The sequence below is a fragment of the Microcaecilia unicolor genome, chromosome 9, assembly GCF_901765095.1.
Source record: "Microcaecilia unicolor chromosome 9, aMicUni1.1, whole genome shotgun sequence".
In the NCBI taxonomy this organism is placed as follows: Eukaryota; Metazoa; Chordata; class Amphibia; order Gymnophiona; family Siphonopidae; genus Microcaecilia; species Microcaecilia unicolor.
Genome location: NC_044039.1, coordinates 3696613 through 3711826, shown reverse-complemented (window position 1 = coordinate 3711826; position 15214 = coordinate 3696613). Strand labels below are relative to the sequence as shown.

General features: G+C 46.2%; 1 protein-coding gene across 2 annotated transcripts in view; it reads right to left on the bottom strand.

The window, feature by feature from the left end:
• Positions 1–3452: 3452 nt before the first annotated feature.
• PRDM4 (PR/SET domain 4) overlaps positions 3453–15214 on the bottom strand; it is a 38121-nt gene continuing 26359 nt past the window's right edge. For both annotated transcript variants that reach the window (XM_030214151.1, XM_030214152.1), the window contains exons 8-11: positions 6843–6970; positions 6150–6500; positions 5166–5334; positions 3453–3839 (exon numbers count right to left, since the gene is read on the bottom strand). In XM_030214151.1, coding sequence (XP_030070011.1) covers positions 3569–3839; positions 5166–5334; positions 6150–6500; positions 6843–6970 — 919 coding nt within the window. In that variant the 3' untranslated portion in view covers positions 3453–3568. The remainder of the gene's footprint in view (positions 3840–5165; positions 5335–6149; positions 6501–6842; positions 6971–15214) is intronic.

Here is a 15214-nt window from a genome sequence, read left to right as displayed (position 1 = left end):
AAGGGAAGCCTTGCTTCATTTCATTGAAGGCAAGGATAAAAGGCAGCCAGTCAATATCCTGTATCTAGATTTTCAGAAAGTGTTTCAAAAGTTCCTCATGAGGCAAATTGTTCTGTTGTGGCATAGGAATGGGTTATTATTGAAAAAAAACAGGCTGGGGTTAAATAGCCATTTACGAGTGACTAGTGGAATGCCACAGCAATTTTTAGTGGGTCTGGTGCTCATTAACATTTATTAATAACAACGGAGGTGATGCAAAACTATTCAACATTGTCAAAACACATGCAGACTGTGAAAAGTGAAGACCCAGCATCCAAATGCCAGATGAAAAATTTTCATGTGGACAAATGCAAAAATGATGCACATTGGGAAAAATAATCCCACATCATAGTTGTTTGATGGCTAAGATTCACCTTATGCATCCTAGATGTCATTATAGACAATACAATTTTTGGCCACCACCAACAGGATACTAGGAATTATTAGGAAAGGGATAAAAAATGAGAGAATATTATAATGCCTCTATTATGCCATGGTGCAACCACACCTTAAGTATTGTGTGTAATTCTGGTCATCTAGCTTAAAGATAGAGCCAGAATTTAGAAACGGCCAACCATAGTGATTTAAGGGGATGGAACAGCTTAAGAGGACTCTTCCGCTTGGAAAACCCACATGATAGGTCTACAAAATACTTAGTGGTGTAAAACAGGTAAATATAGATTGATTTTGTACTCGTTCAAAAAGTACAAAAACTAGGGGACACTCAAGTTACATGGTACTACTTTTAAAATGAACAGGAGGAAATATTTTTTCACTCAGACTCACTGCAGAGGATGTGGTATCAGCAGTTAGTGGATCTTAGTTTAAAAAGGGTTTGGGAAAAGTTCATAATTTGCTATTGAAATAGATGTAGCAAAAGCCACCGCTTGTCCCTTGGGTCAATCGCATCATGTTGCTATCGTCAAGGTACTTGTGACTTAAATTGGCCACGCTGGAAGCAGGATACTGGGCTAGATGGACCGTTGGTCTGACCCATTATTCTTATGTCCCATTCAAGGAAGAGCAGAGTGGACCAGCCTTGCACCACTGTGAAGCTCAGGAGACATTGGGTGCTCTAGCTGACAGAGGAGGACTTCCTTTCCACAAGAAAGGTAGATTGGTGTGCTTGAAAGTGGGATTTCTGACCATACAGCTGACACACAGGTTGGTACTGTTTGCGGTCTTAAAATCGAGATCAGGAGCCCGCTGAAGAAAGATGCCCAACTACTTGTACCTTATCCTCCAGCAACCACTGTGACTTAGCTTCCCCCAGTGCTTTCACCAAGTTACTGAGATCTTCTTCAAATAGCCACTTGCCTCAAAAGGGCAATTTAACTAGACATGACTTTGGCTACAAAGGCATGCCAACAACTCTAGTTGCTGCATTGGCCAGTGGATGCAGCAGCAAAGACATACTTGGCGGACAGTTATTTATGACATCTTACAGCTCATAGTAACCCAAACATGGTTCCAGCTGGGTATTATGGCACCCATCTTGTATTACAGACTGCTGCAGCCACTTCAGACAAGCTCTTGCCACGAACGAGTTGCACACTGTTACTTGAAGGCCTAACGAGGCCACTTCAAAGGCTTGCTTCAGGGAGCCTTCTTGCTTCCTATGCTGTAGGTCCTTTAGGGCAATGCCCCCTTCCACCAGCAAGGTGGTCTTCTTAGTCACCGCCATAACAAAGGAGTCTACCCTGAGCAGCTGCAATTTATTTTTCTCTTCTGGAACAGGTAGAGGCAAGTCATGGCTCTTCCCACTCTCAGCCCCACGTCCAGTGAGACCCATTCTGCTGTAATCGGCTCCAGAATGTCTGGATGCATCCTCTAAGCCCCCTCTCCTGATCGGCAAAAGATGGAACTCCTGATGCCAAAGCAGAAATATCCTCAATAGAAAGCACCACCAGTGCCTCAGAAATGAGAGTACTGAGCTCCTCTTTATGACTCGGTACTTTCGGATCATCCCCCTCAACAGGAAGGAGCTCTCAACGCTGGCCCCTCTGGAGTGGCCTAGTGGTTAGGGTGGTGGACTTTGGTCCTGAGGAACTGAGAGTTCAATTCCCACTTCAGGCACAGGCAGCTCCTTGTGACTCCAGGCAAGTCACTTAACCCTCCATTGCCCCATGTAAGCTGCATTGAGCCTGCCATGAGTGGGAAAGCGCGGGGTACAAATGTAACAAAAAAAAAACAGATGAGGGGAAAAGCAGAGAGAGCCTCATCTACCCACACCTGGAGGTATAAATGAGATCGCTGGAGAGGCAGCAAAGTGAGAAACTGAAGCACCTTGCAGCAATTCTGACTGTCCCTGCTTCAGGAAACAGGCCAAATGTAAAAGCAATAAAAACATTGATCCCAATGCAGCTGAATGCTCTGTTGGGCCCTGAAGCTGTAAAATGGTGGCAGTGCTCTGTGTGTCAACCCCCAAAAAACAGCACCCATTCCCACGCTCCCCGGCATCAAACTGCAAGCCGGTCCTACCGAAGAGCCCAAAGTCCCTGGCATATTTGGATGCTGCGCCAAATCCAGTCATGCTGCCACTGACCTTTATGGCCTGTGGGATTCCTGGCTTGAATACACTGCGATACACTGACCAGCAGGAACACAGCTTCCTCTGCAGGAGTCTCTATTCACCCCCAACTGTCACAAGTGTAGCACAACGCGGTCCCAAGCATTGTCAGGATCCCTTCCCTGCACCAAGTACAACTTGCAGTCTTCCAAGCGATTCTGACTCAAACTTTAGTCGACTTACAACTGCCGGCTGCTCTCCCTGAACTCAGTCTCTACAAGTCTTACCCCTGATGAGAAAGGATCAGGACTGATACTCTGTCACACGCTCTCCAGTAAACCTCTTTCCTTTACCTTACTTTTGAAGTAAAGTTGTGGGGCACCAGAGACAGGGATATGAAGGCCTCCAGATATGACGCAATAGAATCAAACCACCTGCAAAGCTCATCTGGGGACCAGGAGCAAATAAAAATGTGTCCATCCACCTGCTGCAGATAGAAAATACTGAGCAGTAGGACTGGATGCCAACAGAGATATGTCTTGCCTCAGTTTTACGTTCTCTGTCTCCACCTGCTGGTTGATGGACACAATTATCCCACAGGTTCTAGAATAGTGGGAAGCTATGTCATGGAACTAGAATTCCTGTAGTTACCAACATGTACTCCTTTTCTGGTGTGTGGGGGAAGGCAGTAGAGTTTATTATCTGCAGAACTAAGGATGTTTATGAAGTACTGATGAGTGCATATGTTCCTGTTGAATGCTGGCTGTAGGGCACAGTTCAGTGCAAGGACAAAGTGGGGCTCTCTCAGCAGGAAGCCAGTTACACTGGGACCAGGATCTTTCAACAAAGACAAGTCTTTTCCATCTTTAAATGTAAAATTTGTTTTATTTTTTACAGTATAAAATCACAGAGAGCCTTAAAAGGCTCAGGTAAATAAACACTGGCATCTCAAGCAAGCAAATAAATAAATAAATAAAATCAATAAATATGAAGAGGAGAAAGGAAAGAGGTGACTTGCTATTAACTCTGCAAGCCTGTGTCCTCAGAGCAGCCCAACTCTCCATCCTCAGAGTCATCTTCATCCTCATCACCCATGTCCTGGGTTAAAGAACCTGACCTAGGACCTTTACAGATCTTGAGATGCCTGGTGAGGTGGTATTTGGTGAGGAAAGCCTTGGAGCACTTCTCACAGACATAGTCCCGCTTCCCTTCATGTGAGTTTAGATGTTTTTTTAGGTGATTTGTTCTCCAGAACAACTTGTCACACTTGGGACATTTAATCTGGCGTTCCCTGAACAAAGAAGAGAGAAAGACTGCTTTACATCTCCAATCTAGATGTAGACTGCTCACTTTGAGAATTAACAATGCACAAAAGTATAGAATAGTCATAGTAACATAGTAAATGACGGCAGAAAAAGACCTGCATGGTCCATCCAGTCTGCCCTACAAGATAAACTCATATGTGCTACTTTTTGTGTATACCGTACCTTGATTTGTACCTGTCCTTTTCAGGGCACAGACCGTGTAAGTCTGCCCAGCACTATCCCCACCTCCCGCCACCAGCTCTGCCACCCAATCTCGGCTAAGCTCCTTCGGATCCATTCCTTCTGAATAGGATTCCTTTATGTTTATCCCACGCGTGTTTGAATTCTGTTACCGTTTTCATTTCCACCACCTCCCGCGGGAGGGCATTCCAAGCATCCACTACTCTCTCCGTGAAAAAATACTTTCTGACATTTTTCTTGAGTCTCCCCCCCCGAGTCAGGGATCACAAGGATCATCAATGTCAGAAGCAGGATGCCCATTCCTCTAATCACTAGGCCACATCCTACTTTGTATCTAGCTTTTAGAAAGCAAAGTTAGTTACAATGGAGGAATAGTGTAATGGTTAGAGCAGGTTCAATACCCACTGTGGCTCCTGATCACCCTATCTCAAAAAGAATACAGTGCAACTGAAAAGGGTCCACAGAAGGGCCACAAAAATAATAAAGGGGATGGAACACCTCCCTTATGAAGAGAAGCCAAATAGCTTAGGGCTTTCCTGATTGGAGAAAAATTAAACCAAGAGGGTATACGATAGACGTTTATAAAATTATAAGTTGGGTGGAATGGTTGTTTTAACTTGACAAACAATACAAAAACAACAACCTAAGAATAGCCATACTGGGTCAGACCAATGAAGATGATTCATGAAACTACTGATGAGCTGACTGGAAAAAAAAATCATATTTTAAATAATACAGTGCAAAAGTAATCAAAATACTAGGATTCAAAAGAGGACTGGACAAGTTTATGGAGGAAAAAATCTGCAAAACATTATTAGCTAGGTAGACCTGAACAGCCACTGTTCATCCCTGGAAATGAACTATGGGAAATAGATCTACTTTTTGGAATTTGCTAGGTACTTATTCCAGGACTGGCCACTGTCAGAGATAGGATGCTGGGCTCAAAGGACTTTGGTCTAACTCATCTTGGCTTTCTTATGTTCTCAGTCTCCCTCTGCTGGTAGGAGTGTATATAACCCTCTTGTCGGGAATGGTCTGGAGCAGACGATAAGGAAATGCTAGTTATGCCTCTTGTCACATTACATCTGACTGAGGCCTGCCTCTGAGCTTACCGTGTGTGAGTGAGTGCATGCTGTTTGAGATCCTGCCTCCTCATAAACATTCTATCACAGAAGTCACACTTGAGGTTTTTCTCTCCTGTGTGGATCACCATGTGTGATGCCACATGAGCCTTCTGGGTGAAAGACTTGTCACACATCCCGCATCGATAATTCTTCTGCCCTGCAAATTAGAAGGAAGTTGCTACAATTAGTCCTTTAAAAAAATAAAATAAAAAGCTATAAACCAGAGGAAGGGCGATATAGCATGCTATGCAATAAAAACGTAAGCTGAGGCTAAGGGAATAAGACAAACCTTGGACAAGCTCCACACCATTTTGCTTTCTAAAAAGCATAACTGGATCAGTAAACCAAAAAAATTATTGGTACTTTTCAAAAAAAATGAAACGGCAAAAAAAAGAAGGAAAAAAAGGACCTCACGGAACCGTAAGACGCAAAAAAGGAAGCGAGGACAATCCAAGGAGGATAACAAAGAAGTCTTTTTATTGAAAACAATAAAAAACGACCTGACACGGCCGTGTTTCGGCCCTGAAGCCTGCCTCAGGGGTCTTGATCAATCTCTGGTGTTGTAGTGTAATATACTACACGGGAGAAAATAAACACATGAGTCTTGTAAATCAAAAGCTTCATTTGTCTCCTCTCTTGTTAAAATGCCGAGTAACAAATGACGTGCTGTGAGCTGATAAGGATGATGCAACAGGCAAATACATAGCTTGGGTTACATCTAGAATTCCGGGAAATCTTGATTCCTTTTGACAGTACAAGTTCAGAATCCACTATAAAATGAATGCAAGAAGCCTCGTCTCCCATAATTTTACACCCTATTAGTGTACTCCTTGCTGAGCACTCACGGCGGACTAACAAATCTCAGACACCCTCCATCTCAAAACATCTCCTATCCCATTTACCCCTGCCTAACCCAACGTCCGAGAGTGCAGGTAACATTACCCCCCTTTCTTGGCGCGTGAAGAGACTTACCCGTATGTATCCAGAGGTGTGTACGGAGGTTGCTAGGGTCGCTGAAAGCTTTACTGCAGAACTCACACTTGTAGGGCTTCATACCCATGTGGCCCATGAAATGGACATTGAGTTTGGTGGAGGAGGTGAAGGTGCGGGGACACACTGAACACTTCCACTTTCTCTCCTTGCTCTGCCCCTGGATATGACCGCTGCTGCTGCTACCACTACTGCTGCTGCAGCTGTGCCCCTGGCTAGGCAGGTTATTATGGATGTGGCTGTTCAGGTGTGACTTGAAATCCGAACAGGTCATGCACTCCTTTCCACAATGACAAACCCACCACACCTGTAGCTCTGGCTCCTCAGGGACAGCTGTAACAGACCAGAATAATAGTCTATCACTATGGTATATGCATTCTTACCACATAATACTGCCCTCAGGTTCAAGTGATTGATAAATACATCTCTCCTGCACACAGACAAAATGCTATATTCATAGACTATACCCGTGACCTCTGAGCCCAGGGCAATACAGCTGGTCTCAATTTAGGAAAAACCCACCCCCTAAACAAAATAAGTGTGGTCAGCTTTGTACAAATTAAGCAGGTAAAGGGGAAATGAAATGTATATACTTGAAGGCCACAAGAGGGTATATATACCACAGCAACTCACCAAGCAGGTATATTTACAAATGGGTCCTCTAGCAACGCTTACCCAGCTGCCGAGCATAATCCCTGCTATAATAAAAGAGAAGCTCTTGGTCTGGGGCAATGTTTCGTGAGGTGCAGAAGAAGATTTGCCCATTGTGAGGATACGCTACCAGATTCTGCTCAGCCACATTCCTAATGCAGTCAAGGAAGGAAGGAAGAACAGGGTATACTGTCAATCTGCTGCACATTCACATCACATGTGGTATGATTGCCAGAAATGCTTTTTACATTAAAAATGTTTATGTTAAAGTTTACATATAGTTACCTTATACCAGTGATGGTGAACCTTTCAGAGACCGAGTGCCCAAACAGCAACCCAAAATCTAATTATTTATCGCAAAGTGCCATTCCCCCTCCCCCTCGTCCCCCTCCCTCTCCCCCTCGTTCCCCTTCCCTCTCCCCCTTCCCCCTCGTCCCCCCTTCACCTCCCCCCCGAGTTCCAGGGTCCTCCTCCCTCCCAGTTTAACAGGATCCCCCCTCCCTCTGAGTTCCACAGGGTCCCCCTCTTCCTCCCAGTTCCAGGGCCAGGATCCCCCCTCCCAGTTCCAGGGCCAGGGCCCCCCCTCCCCTCTCCCTCCCTCCCACCCAGTTCCAGGGTTGTCGTGGGAAGAACCAGAATGCTGCTCATTCAATGACTCTCTCCTATCAGCATTTTCCTACTACTGTTGTAGCCAAAATTAGTGCCCCACAAACAGAACAGTGTTTTACTTAATCCTGCAGTGCTGTCAAAGTGAAAACACACCAGCAACCCTACATGGAGGCTGGTCTGACAAGGAAAACCAATGGCGTCAAAGACAAAAGCTTTTCCAGAGCAACCTGCCCTCCTTCCGTCCGAGTACCAGGCCCCCCCCTCCGAAATTTAAAAGTCATACCTGGTCGGGGTTAAGGCGGCATCAGCGGTAGCAGCAGTAGTGAAAAGCGTGCTGACTCGGCGCGCCTTCAGCCTTCCCTTCTGTCTCAAGTTCTGGTCCCACCCTCATTTCCTGTTTCCACGCCGAGTCAGCACGCTTTTCACTACTGCTGCTGCCGCCGCCTTAACCCCGACCAGGTATGACTTTTATTCGGAGGTGGGCCCTGGTGCTCGGAGGGCGGGGCTGGAACTGGCTGAGGCGATGGCACGAGTGCCATAGGTTCGCCATCACTGCCTTATACTGAGGTTTATTAATTCTAATTAACTTTTTAGTATCTCATGTTCATTGGTGCAGGCCACTGGAAAGAAGGAGGGTAGTAAGCCATGGAACACTGGTTTGGAGGTTCCACTCTAGCAGACTGGGCTATCCCCTCCCTATGGGCAGAAGCAACCCTTAATGCAAAGAAAGGAAAATTTGGATTTACCTCTTAATTTCCTTTCCTTGAACCTTGCAGACCAGTCCAGATAAGTTGGTAATGTCCCTATACCAGAAGATGGCGCCAGAGAGAAACAGTTCAGAGCTGACCACTCCCCCTTACAGGAAGCTAGTGCTGCCTTTTGCGATTCAGTATCCTATAATCAAAGCTAAGGCTACTGAAGGCAATTCTTATGTTTCTGGGTTTCCAATTCACCATTGAAGTCAAATTTAATACAGGCCAAATCATTATTTTCTTTTTTTTTTAATTTAAAGAAGTCTTTATTAAGCATTGATAAACATTAACGTACATGTGTGACACATTACAAAACCGTATATTCTGGAACATTCAATATACATGACTCTAACACCCAGAGGGTACAACCATAAAATCAGTGCTGCAAATAGCATCTTATTTAACTTCAATTTTTATCCAGTTTTTGTGTTTTTAGACCTCCCTTCCCCCCCTCCCTCCCTCTCCCCTCCCCCCCCATCTATTCCCTTCTACCCCCCATCTTTCGTCCATCACATATTTCAACCAGAGCACCTTTGTAAGAAAGGTTCCCAAATCTTATCCCACTTATGCACTGTTTTCCGTTTCACGGCAGTCAATCTTTCCATCTCACACATGTATCTTACTTTAGTAATCCATCTTCGTATCGAGGGTACTAACGGGGATTTCCAACTCTGCGCTAAGTTTATTCGGGCGGCGTGCAGGGCACACCTTGTCAAAATCCACTGGTCGGACGTTAGCCCTGCAGGCCTAGACCCAAGCAAGAAAACTAAAGGATGCCACTGCACAGACCGATCTAGCCACCCCTGCAGCCGAGAACGCACCCCCTTCCAGTAGGCCTGCGATTTAGGGCATAGCCACCATATATGACCTGCGTTTCCCAGCCCCCCACAGTTCCTCCAACAGTATTTTGATACCTGGGCGAACATGTGATTTAGCCGAACCGGGGTCAAATACCACCGGTAGAATACCTTTATAGCGTTTTCCTGCGTAGCTACTGACACTGATGACTTCAAAATCTGTTTTTCCAGGGCCACCCACTCAGGTTCTGGCAATGTGAAATGCAGCTCCTGCTCCCATCTCTGCCTATGTAGGATGGACTGCTTAGCTCTGTTCTCTTGATAAGCATACAGTTTAGTTATCATACCCCTCATGTCCTTGTCCTCTACACACATCTCCTCCAGCTGATGAACTTCTCGCTGCAAACATTCCACATATGTGGAGCTCTTCAAAAAGTGCACCAGCTGCAAGTATGCATATCGATCCCCCTGTCTAAGCCCGTAATCATCCCTCAGTGTTTCAAAGGGCACCATAATCTCTCTCATGTGCAGCTGCCCCATGGAATCTAATCCGGCCTCCGCCCATCTGCGAAAAGTGACGCTCCCCATCCCTGGCTCGAACAAAGGATTGTCCAGTATCGGAGCCAAACCCGAGATCATTGGCTTCCTATCCGGAAACAGGTGATCCCAATAATGGAAAGTGGCCTGCACTGTGGGCGGAAATCTATCTACTTGCCCCCTATGCCTACCCACAACCCACATTAACTGTCCCAGACTACGTGAGCCCACCAACGCTTGCTCAATGTCAACCCATACATGATGGTCCTCCCGTTTAAACCAGGCTATTGCCGCCCTTGCCTGAGCTGCCCCATAATACCAGGCCAGGTTGGGTACCCCCAACCCTCCCATCCGCTTACTTTTATATAGCAGGGCCCTGGGCAATCGGGGTCTTTTCTTATTCCAGATGAAGCGATTAATCGCCTCCTGCAGACCTGATAAAAATGATCTGGTCACTTTCATGGGAAGGACCTGGAACAGATAAAGAAGTCGAGGCAAAATGTTCATCTTTACTGCAGCAATCCGCCCAAACCAGGACATTCCCATAGACATCCATCTGTCCAGGTCCCTCTGTACAGCTCGCTTAAGTGTCGGATAATTGCTGGTAAACAGCTCAGATAAGTTCCCAGGCAACTGCACTCCCAAGTATCCCAGCGCTTTAGCCTCCCATTTAAAGGCAAAGGACGCCTTCAAGGTGTCCATCACTCTAGGAGGGACTCCCACCGCCAGACCAGTGGACTTGTTAGCATTCAGTTTGTATCCAGATATTGTCGCATATTCCTCTATCACCTGCATTAAATTAGGCAATGAGGTTAATGGCTTGGTTAAAGTCAAAAGGACATCATCTGCGAACAGGGCAATTTTATACTCCCTCCCTCCCACCCGCACTCCAGCAATGTTCTCATTAGTTCGCACAGCCTCCGCCAATGGTTCCATTGCCAGAGCAAACAAGAGGGGGGATAGTGGGCAACCCTGCCTAGTTCCTCTACCCAGCCGAAATAATTCGGAATTCCCTCCATTGACACGCACGCAGGCTTGCGGTTCTGAGTACAAGGCCCTAATCCACATTCTGTAAAATTGTCCTATTCCAAACTGGTGCAAGACCTTATCTAAGTACCCCCAGTGAACCCTATCGAATGCCTTTTCAGCATCCAGTCCAAGCAATACTAATGGTCTATCCTTCATCTGGGCTGCGTAGAGAAGGTCCACTGTTCTCCTTATGTTGTCTGCCGCCTGCCTTTTGGCTACAAACCCTACTTGATCCGGGTGTATCATGCTAGGTAGCACCTTCCCCAGCCGATTTGCCAGTACCTTAGCTAAAATTTTTACATCAGCGTTTAATATGGAGATGGGCCGATATGATGCACATAACGTAACATCCTTGCCTGGCTTAGGGATTACAGCCACCCACGCCTCCATCATGGTCTTGGGAAGGGCCACACCCTCCCTCACTGAGTTAACAATCATTGTCAGATAGGGGGCCAGCTCTACAGCGTATACCTTAAAAAATTCGTTGGTGAATCCATCTATCCCAGGCACCTTCCCTGTGGGCAAGGTTTTAATAGCCCTAATAACCTCATCTACCCGCACCGGAGATTCAAGCTCCTCCCTCTGTGCTTCAGTCAAACCCTCCAGCCCCCTAGCTCCCAAGTATTCATCAATTTTGTCTGACTGCACAGTGGCATCCTCCTTGTATAGAGTCTCGTAATATTGAGCAAAACACTGTCTGATCTGTGCTGACCTATGCATCACCTGCCCTTTACCATCTCGGACTTTCAAGATGTGACGAGTGGATCTCAACTGTCTTAATTTGATTGCTAGTAGCCTACCAGGCTTGTTAGTGTGTTCATAATAGACCTGCTTCATCCTTGCATGTGCAAATTGCAAGCTGTCTTCATGGAGCGAACCAAGCTCCAGTCTAACCGCCTGCAACCTACGCAGGTCTGACAGGGAACCTGTGGCCCTGTATTTAGCCTCTAGTCTCCCGAGTTTGTCCATACATAGGACTAACTGAGCTTTGTGTGCCCTCACCCTCCTGCTCGCTCCTTGTATAAAGTAGCCTCTGGAGACTGCCTTAAAGGCGTCCCACACCATTCCCAGAGAGGGTCCCGAGTCTAAGTTCATATCAAAGTATTCTTTCAAAACTGGACGAAATCCCGCTACTAATTCCGGGTCCTGTAGCAAACCATTGTTAAGCGTTCATCTTTTTTCTCTCGGTTCCTCTCTTAGGGACGGGAGCACAGACCAGATCGGGGCATGATCAGATATGCTAATGTGGCCTATAGAAGATTCCCCCTCTCCCCCAGACAGTGCCTTGTCCAAAAAAATGTAGTCAAGCCTAGAGTATGACAGATGAACCTGGGAGTAAAATGTGTAGTCTCTCATCCTGGGGTGTGCCAGTCTCCATGCATCGTATAAGCCCAATTCATCCACACAATCTTTTAATGCCTGTGAAATTTTACAATCTAAAGGGGCAGGAGGAGTAGAACGGTCTAGTCCAGGTTGCATAGTGGCGTTAAAGTCTCCCGCCATTATTAATTTCCCCTTGGCAAAGCTCTGCACCTCTTTTCGGAGACGAAGGAAAAATTCCCCCTGCCTCTCATTGGGCGCATATACACTTGCCAAGGTATACTCCTCTTGCTCCAGCACAACTTGCAATAGAAGAAATCTTCCTTCCCTGTCCTTTTTAGAACGTACAATCTGCACCTGGACATCTCTATGAAATAATATCGCCACCCCCCTTTTTTTAACCCCCTTTACATCTGAGGCACAAACCGCCAGTGGATACTGTTTAGTGGCTAACAGGCCCTCATATTTTTGCATTAAATGCGTTTCTTGCAAAAAGACCACTTGAGGTTTCAACAACTGCAACTCTCGGGACAACGCATGCCTCTTATAAGGGGAGTTCAACCCCTTCATATTATAAGTTACCAATTTAAATCCCGTCATTGCTTATTCTATAATTACACCCCGCTTCCATTGAAGGATGGCTATCCATCCTTTCACCCCCCCTCTTCCTACTCGCTTGCTTCCTGGTTGTTCTGGTTATTCTCAATCCCTTATCCCTTCCCATCCCAGTCCCTCCCCCCCCCCCCCCATACCCTCCCTGGCCCCATGGCCAATATCCACCAACTGGTCCCATATGGCACCAGCTGGGTGTTGCAAGGAAGTAACCTCACCAGCCGAACTGACTCACTTTTAAATAGGAGCCTATCACCACACGACTGAACACTCCCTTCGGCCCTCCCCCTTGCCCCCTCCCCCTCCCTCATGCATTCTCAATTATATCAATATTTAACTCATATCATTCTTTATACTTCGTTTATCTCCCAAATGTCTCTCTGCATATCACCTCCTCTCAATGTCTCTCCGCTTCTGATTCCTCTCACCAGATTCTTGTTTTCGCCTCTGCAGCTCAGGGCCTGGGCTTCCTGGGTGCTTTCTCTACCCTTTTCCATCTCTGAAGTCTTGCTTTTGTAGAAGAAGCCACCTCAACTGGTAGGGTAGCTGCAGCGGCCAATCCAGCCTCGTATAAAAGCTTCCAGGCTTCTCCCACTCCTCGGCATCTATGCTGCGCGCCCTTGATCTCGAAACAGAGTGCAAACGGGAATGTCCACCTGTAGAGAATCTTCTCTCTCTTCAGGATCTCTATTACCGGTCTCATAGCTCTACGTGAGTTCAACGTGAATAAAGAGAGGTCCTGGTATATTGCAATTCTCGCCCCATTGAATTCCACTTCGGGGTTCTTTCTAGCTTTCTGCCATATCTGGTCCTTGCAATTATATGAAGAGAAGCGCACCACTATGTCCCGGGGGTTGTTGTCTCGAATTTTCCCCAGCGCTCTATGCGCCCTGTCAATGCCCATTGCAGCTGTATCAAAGTCCTCTCCCATCAACTGGGCACATATATTTCGCACCACCTCCAGTACTGCTTCTCGGTCTTCATTTTCTGGGACACCTCTGAATCTTAAGTTGTGTCTGCGTCCTCGGTTTTCTAGGTCATCTAATTTATATTGGAATTCCTCCGCCTGTTCCATTAACTTAGCAAGCTGTTTATCCACCTCTTCGTTTTTATCCCCCTGCTCTTCTGCCTTCTCCTCTAAGACTTCCACTCGGCCTCCCAGCTCTTTCAAATCCACGCTCAGAGCGTCCACGTGCTCTAAGATCTCTTCTTTGGAGGCTCTGATTTCGGCGCGAATGGTTTCCAGGCAGCGTGTCAGGTCGGCGGGGATAGCTTGCCCTTGGGCCGCTTCAAGACCCCCGACACCATCTTCCCTCGAAGAAGCCGAACCCGACTCCGATGAGCAGCGTGTTTTGGGGGATGGGGGGCGCACAAGGCCCCGTTCCGCTTGCCTCGTGGCTGGCCTTTCGTGCTCGCGCTGCTGCGCTCCGCTTTTTTTACTCATGGCGCTTTTCCTGGGACGTTCGGCGATCACTTATAGTCCCGTATGCGGTTTTAGAGAGGTTTTTGATTCGGGAAGCACCTTTGAGAGGGTGAGGAGACACGGAGCTCAGAAGTTAAGCTGCCATTCAGCCGCGTGACGTCACTTCCTCTCCCCAAATCAAATCATTATTTTCTAGCCACTAATCTATCAACGAAAACTCCATACACCAAGGGTACAACTACCTTCAGATTGGGCAACAGCATATTCATTGTTTTCTGAATTTGTCATACCAAGAATTACGGACTGCCATGGCTTCCATGAGTAGGTTCTGGAGTGGTCTAGCAGGACTCAAGGAAAGGAAATTAACAGCTAATTACAAATTTCTCCTTCTTTATTGTTCATTCTAGGCCAGTCCAGATGAGTGGGATGTACCCAAGCTCTACACAGACTGGGCAGGAGAAGGCCATGATACCTTTAGGAGGCCTGAGAGCTGTCAAAACTCCAGACCTGCACACACATGCTGAGGCACTTAAGAGAAGTGACACAATGGAGGCAAGGGCACTGCCCTACCATTATCCTCTAGAAGACAGATCCTAACTCTGCCTATAAGGACTCGTGAACACCAAGTGGGAAAGCTGGCCCTCTGAAATTGTCAGCTCTTACTGGTGTGGTCCGAGGTGTAGAAATTCAAAAAGGAGAGCAATACACACAGTGGACCCATAAAAAAGCAAGAAAATATAAACTATGCATAGAACATTTTAGTTAATACGATTCAGAAATCACAGGGAAAGTAACCTGCACTGCATGGCGGGTACAATCCAACAACTTTCTTAGAAAGACTCAGTGGGGCCATATTGGTTTCTCTCTGCCATCATTTACTGTTACTTGGCCCTCCCAACCTAACTTCTAAACTAAACTTGGCAGAGTAGGAAATGCCAAAGAGCCCTGCAAGTCATGTGACCATAAAAAGAAATTAAAGCAGAGGAACTTTTCAAAGTAGCAAACCTGACTCCTAATCGGATTGAACTGAATTTATGAACTTGCTATACCGTTTAGGACCAAGGTTTTAAGACGGTTTACAATAAAATTAACGATACTTAAAACATATTAACACACAATACAGCTTAAATTTTACAATTTATACGGTTATACTAAGTCAGAAACAAAGAAAGCCTTAATTAAAATTGATTTCAAAAGATCTAGGTTTTGTCATCCTACTAACATTAGCATATAACTAAAAGTTCTCCTCCTTGTAGAAGTCAGATTTCATTACTTGGCATGAGGGAAAGGGAACTGGGACTTGATATACCGCCTTTC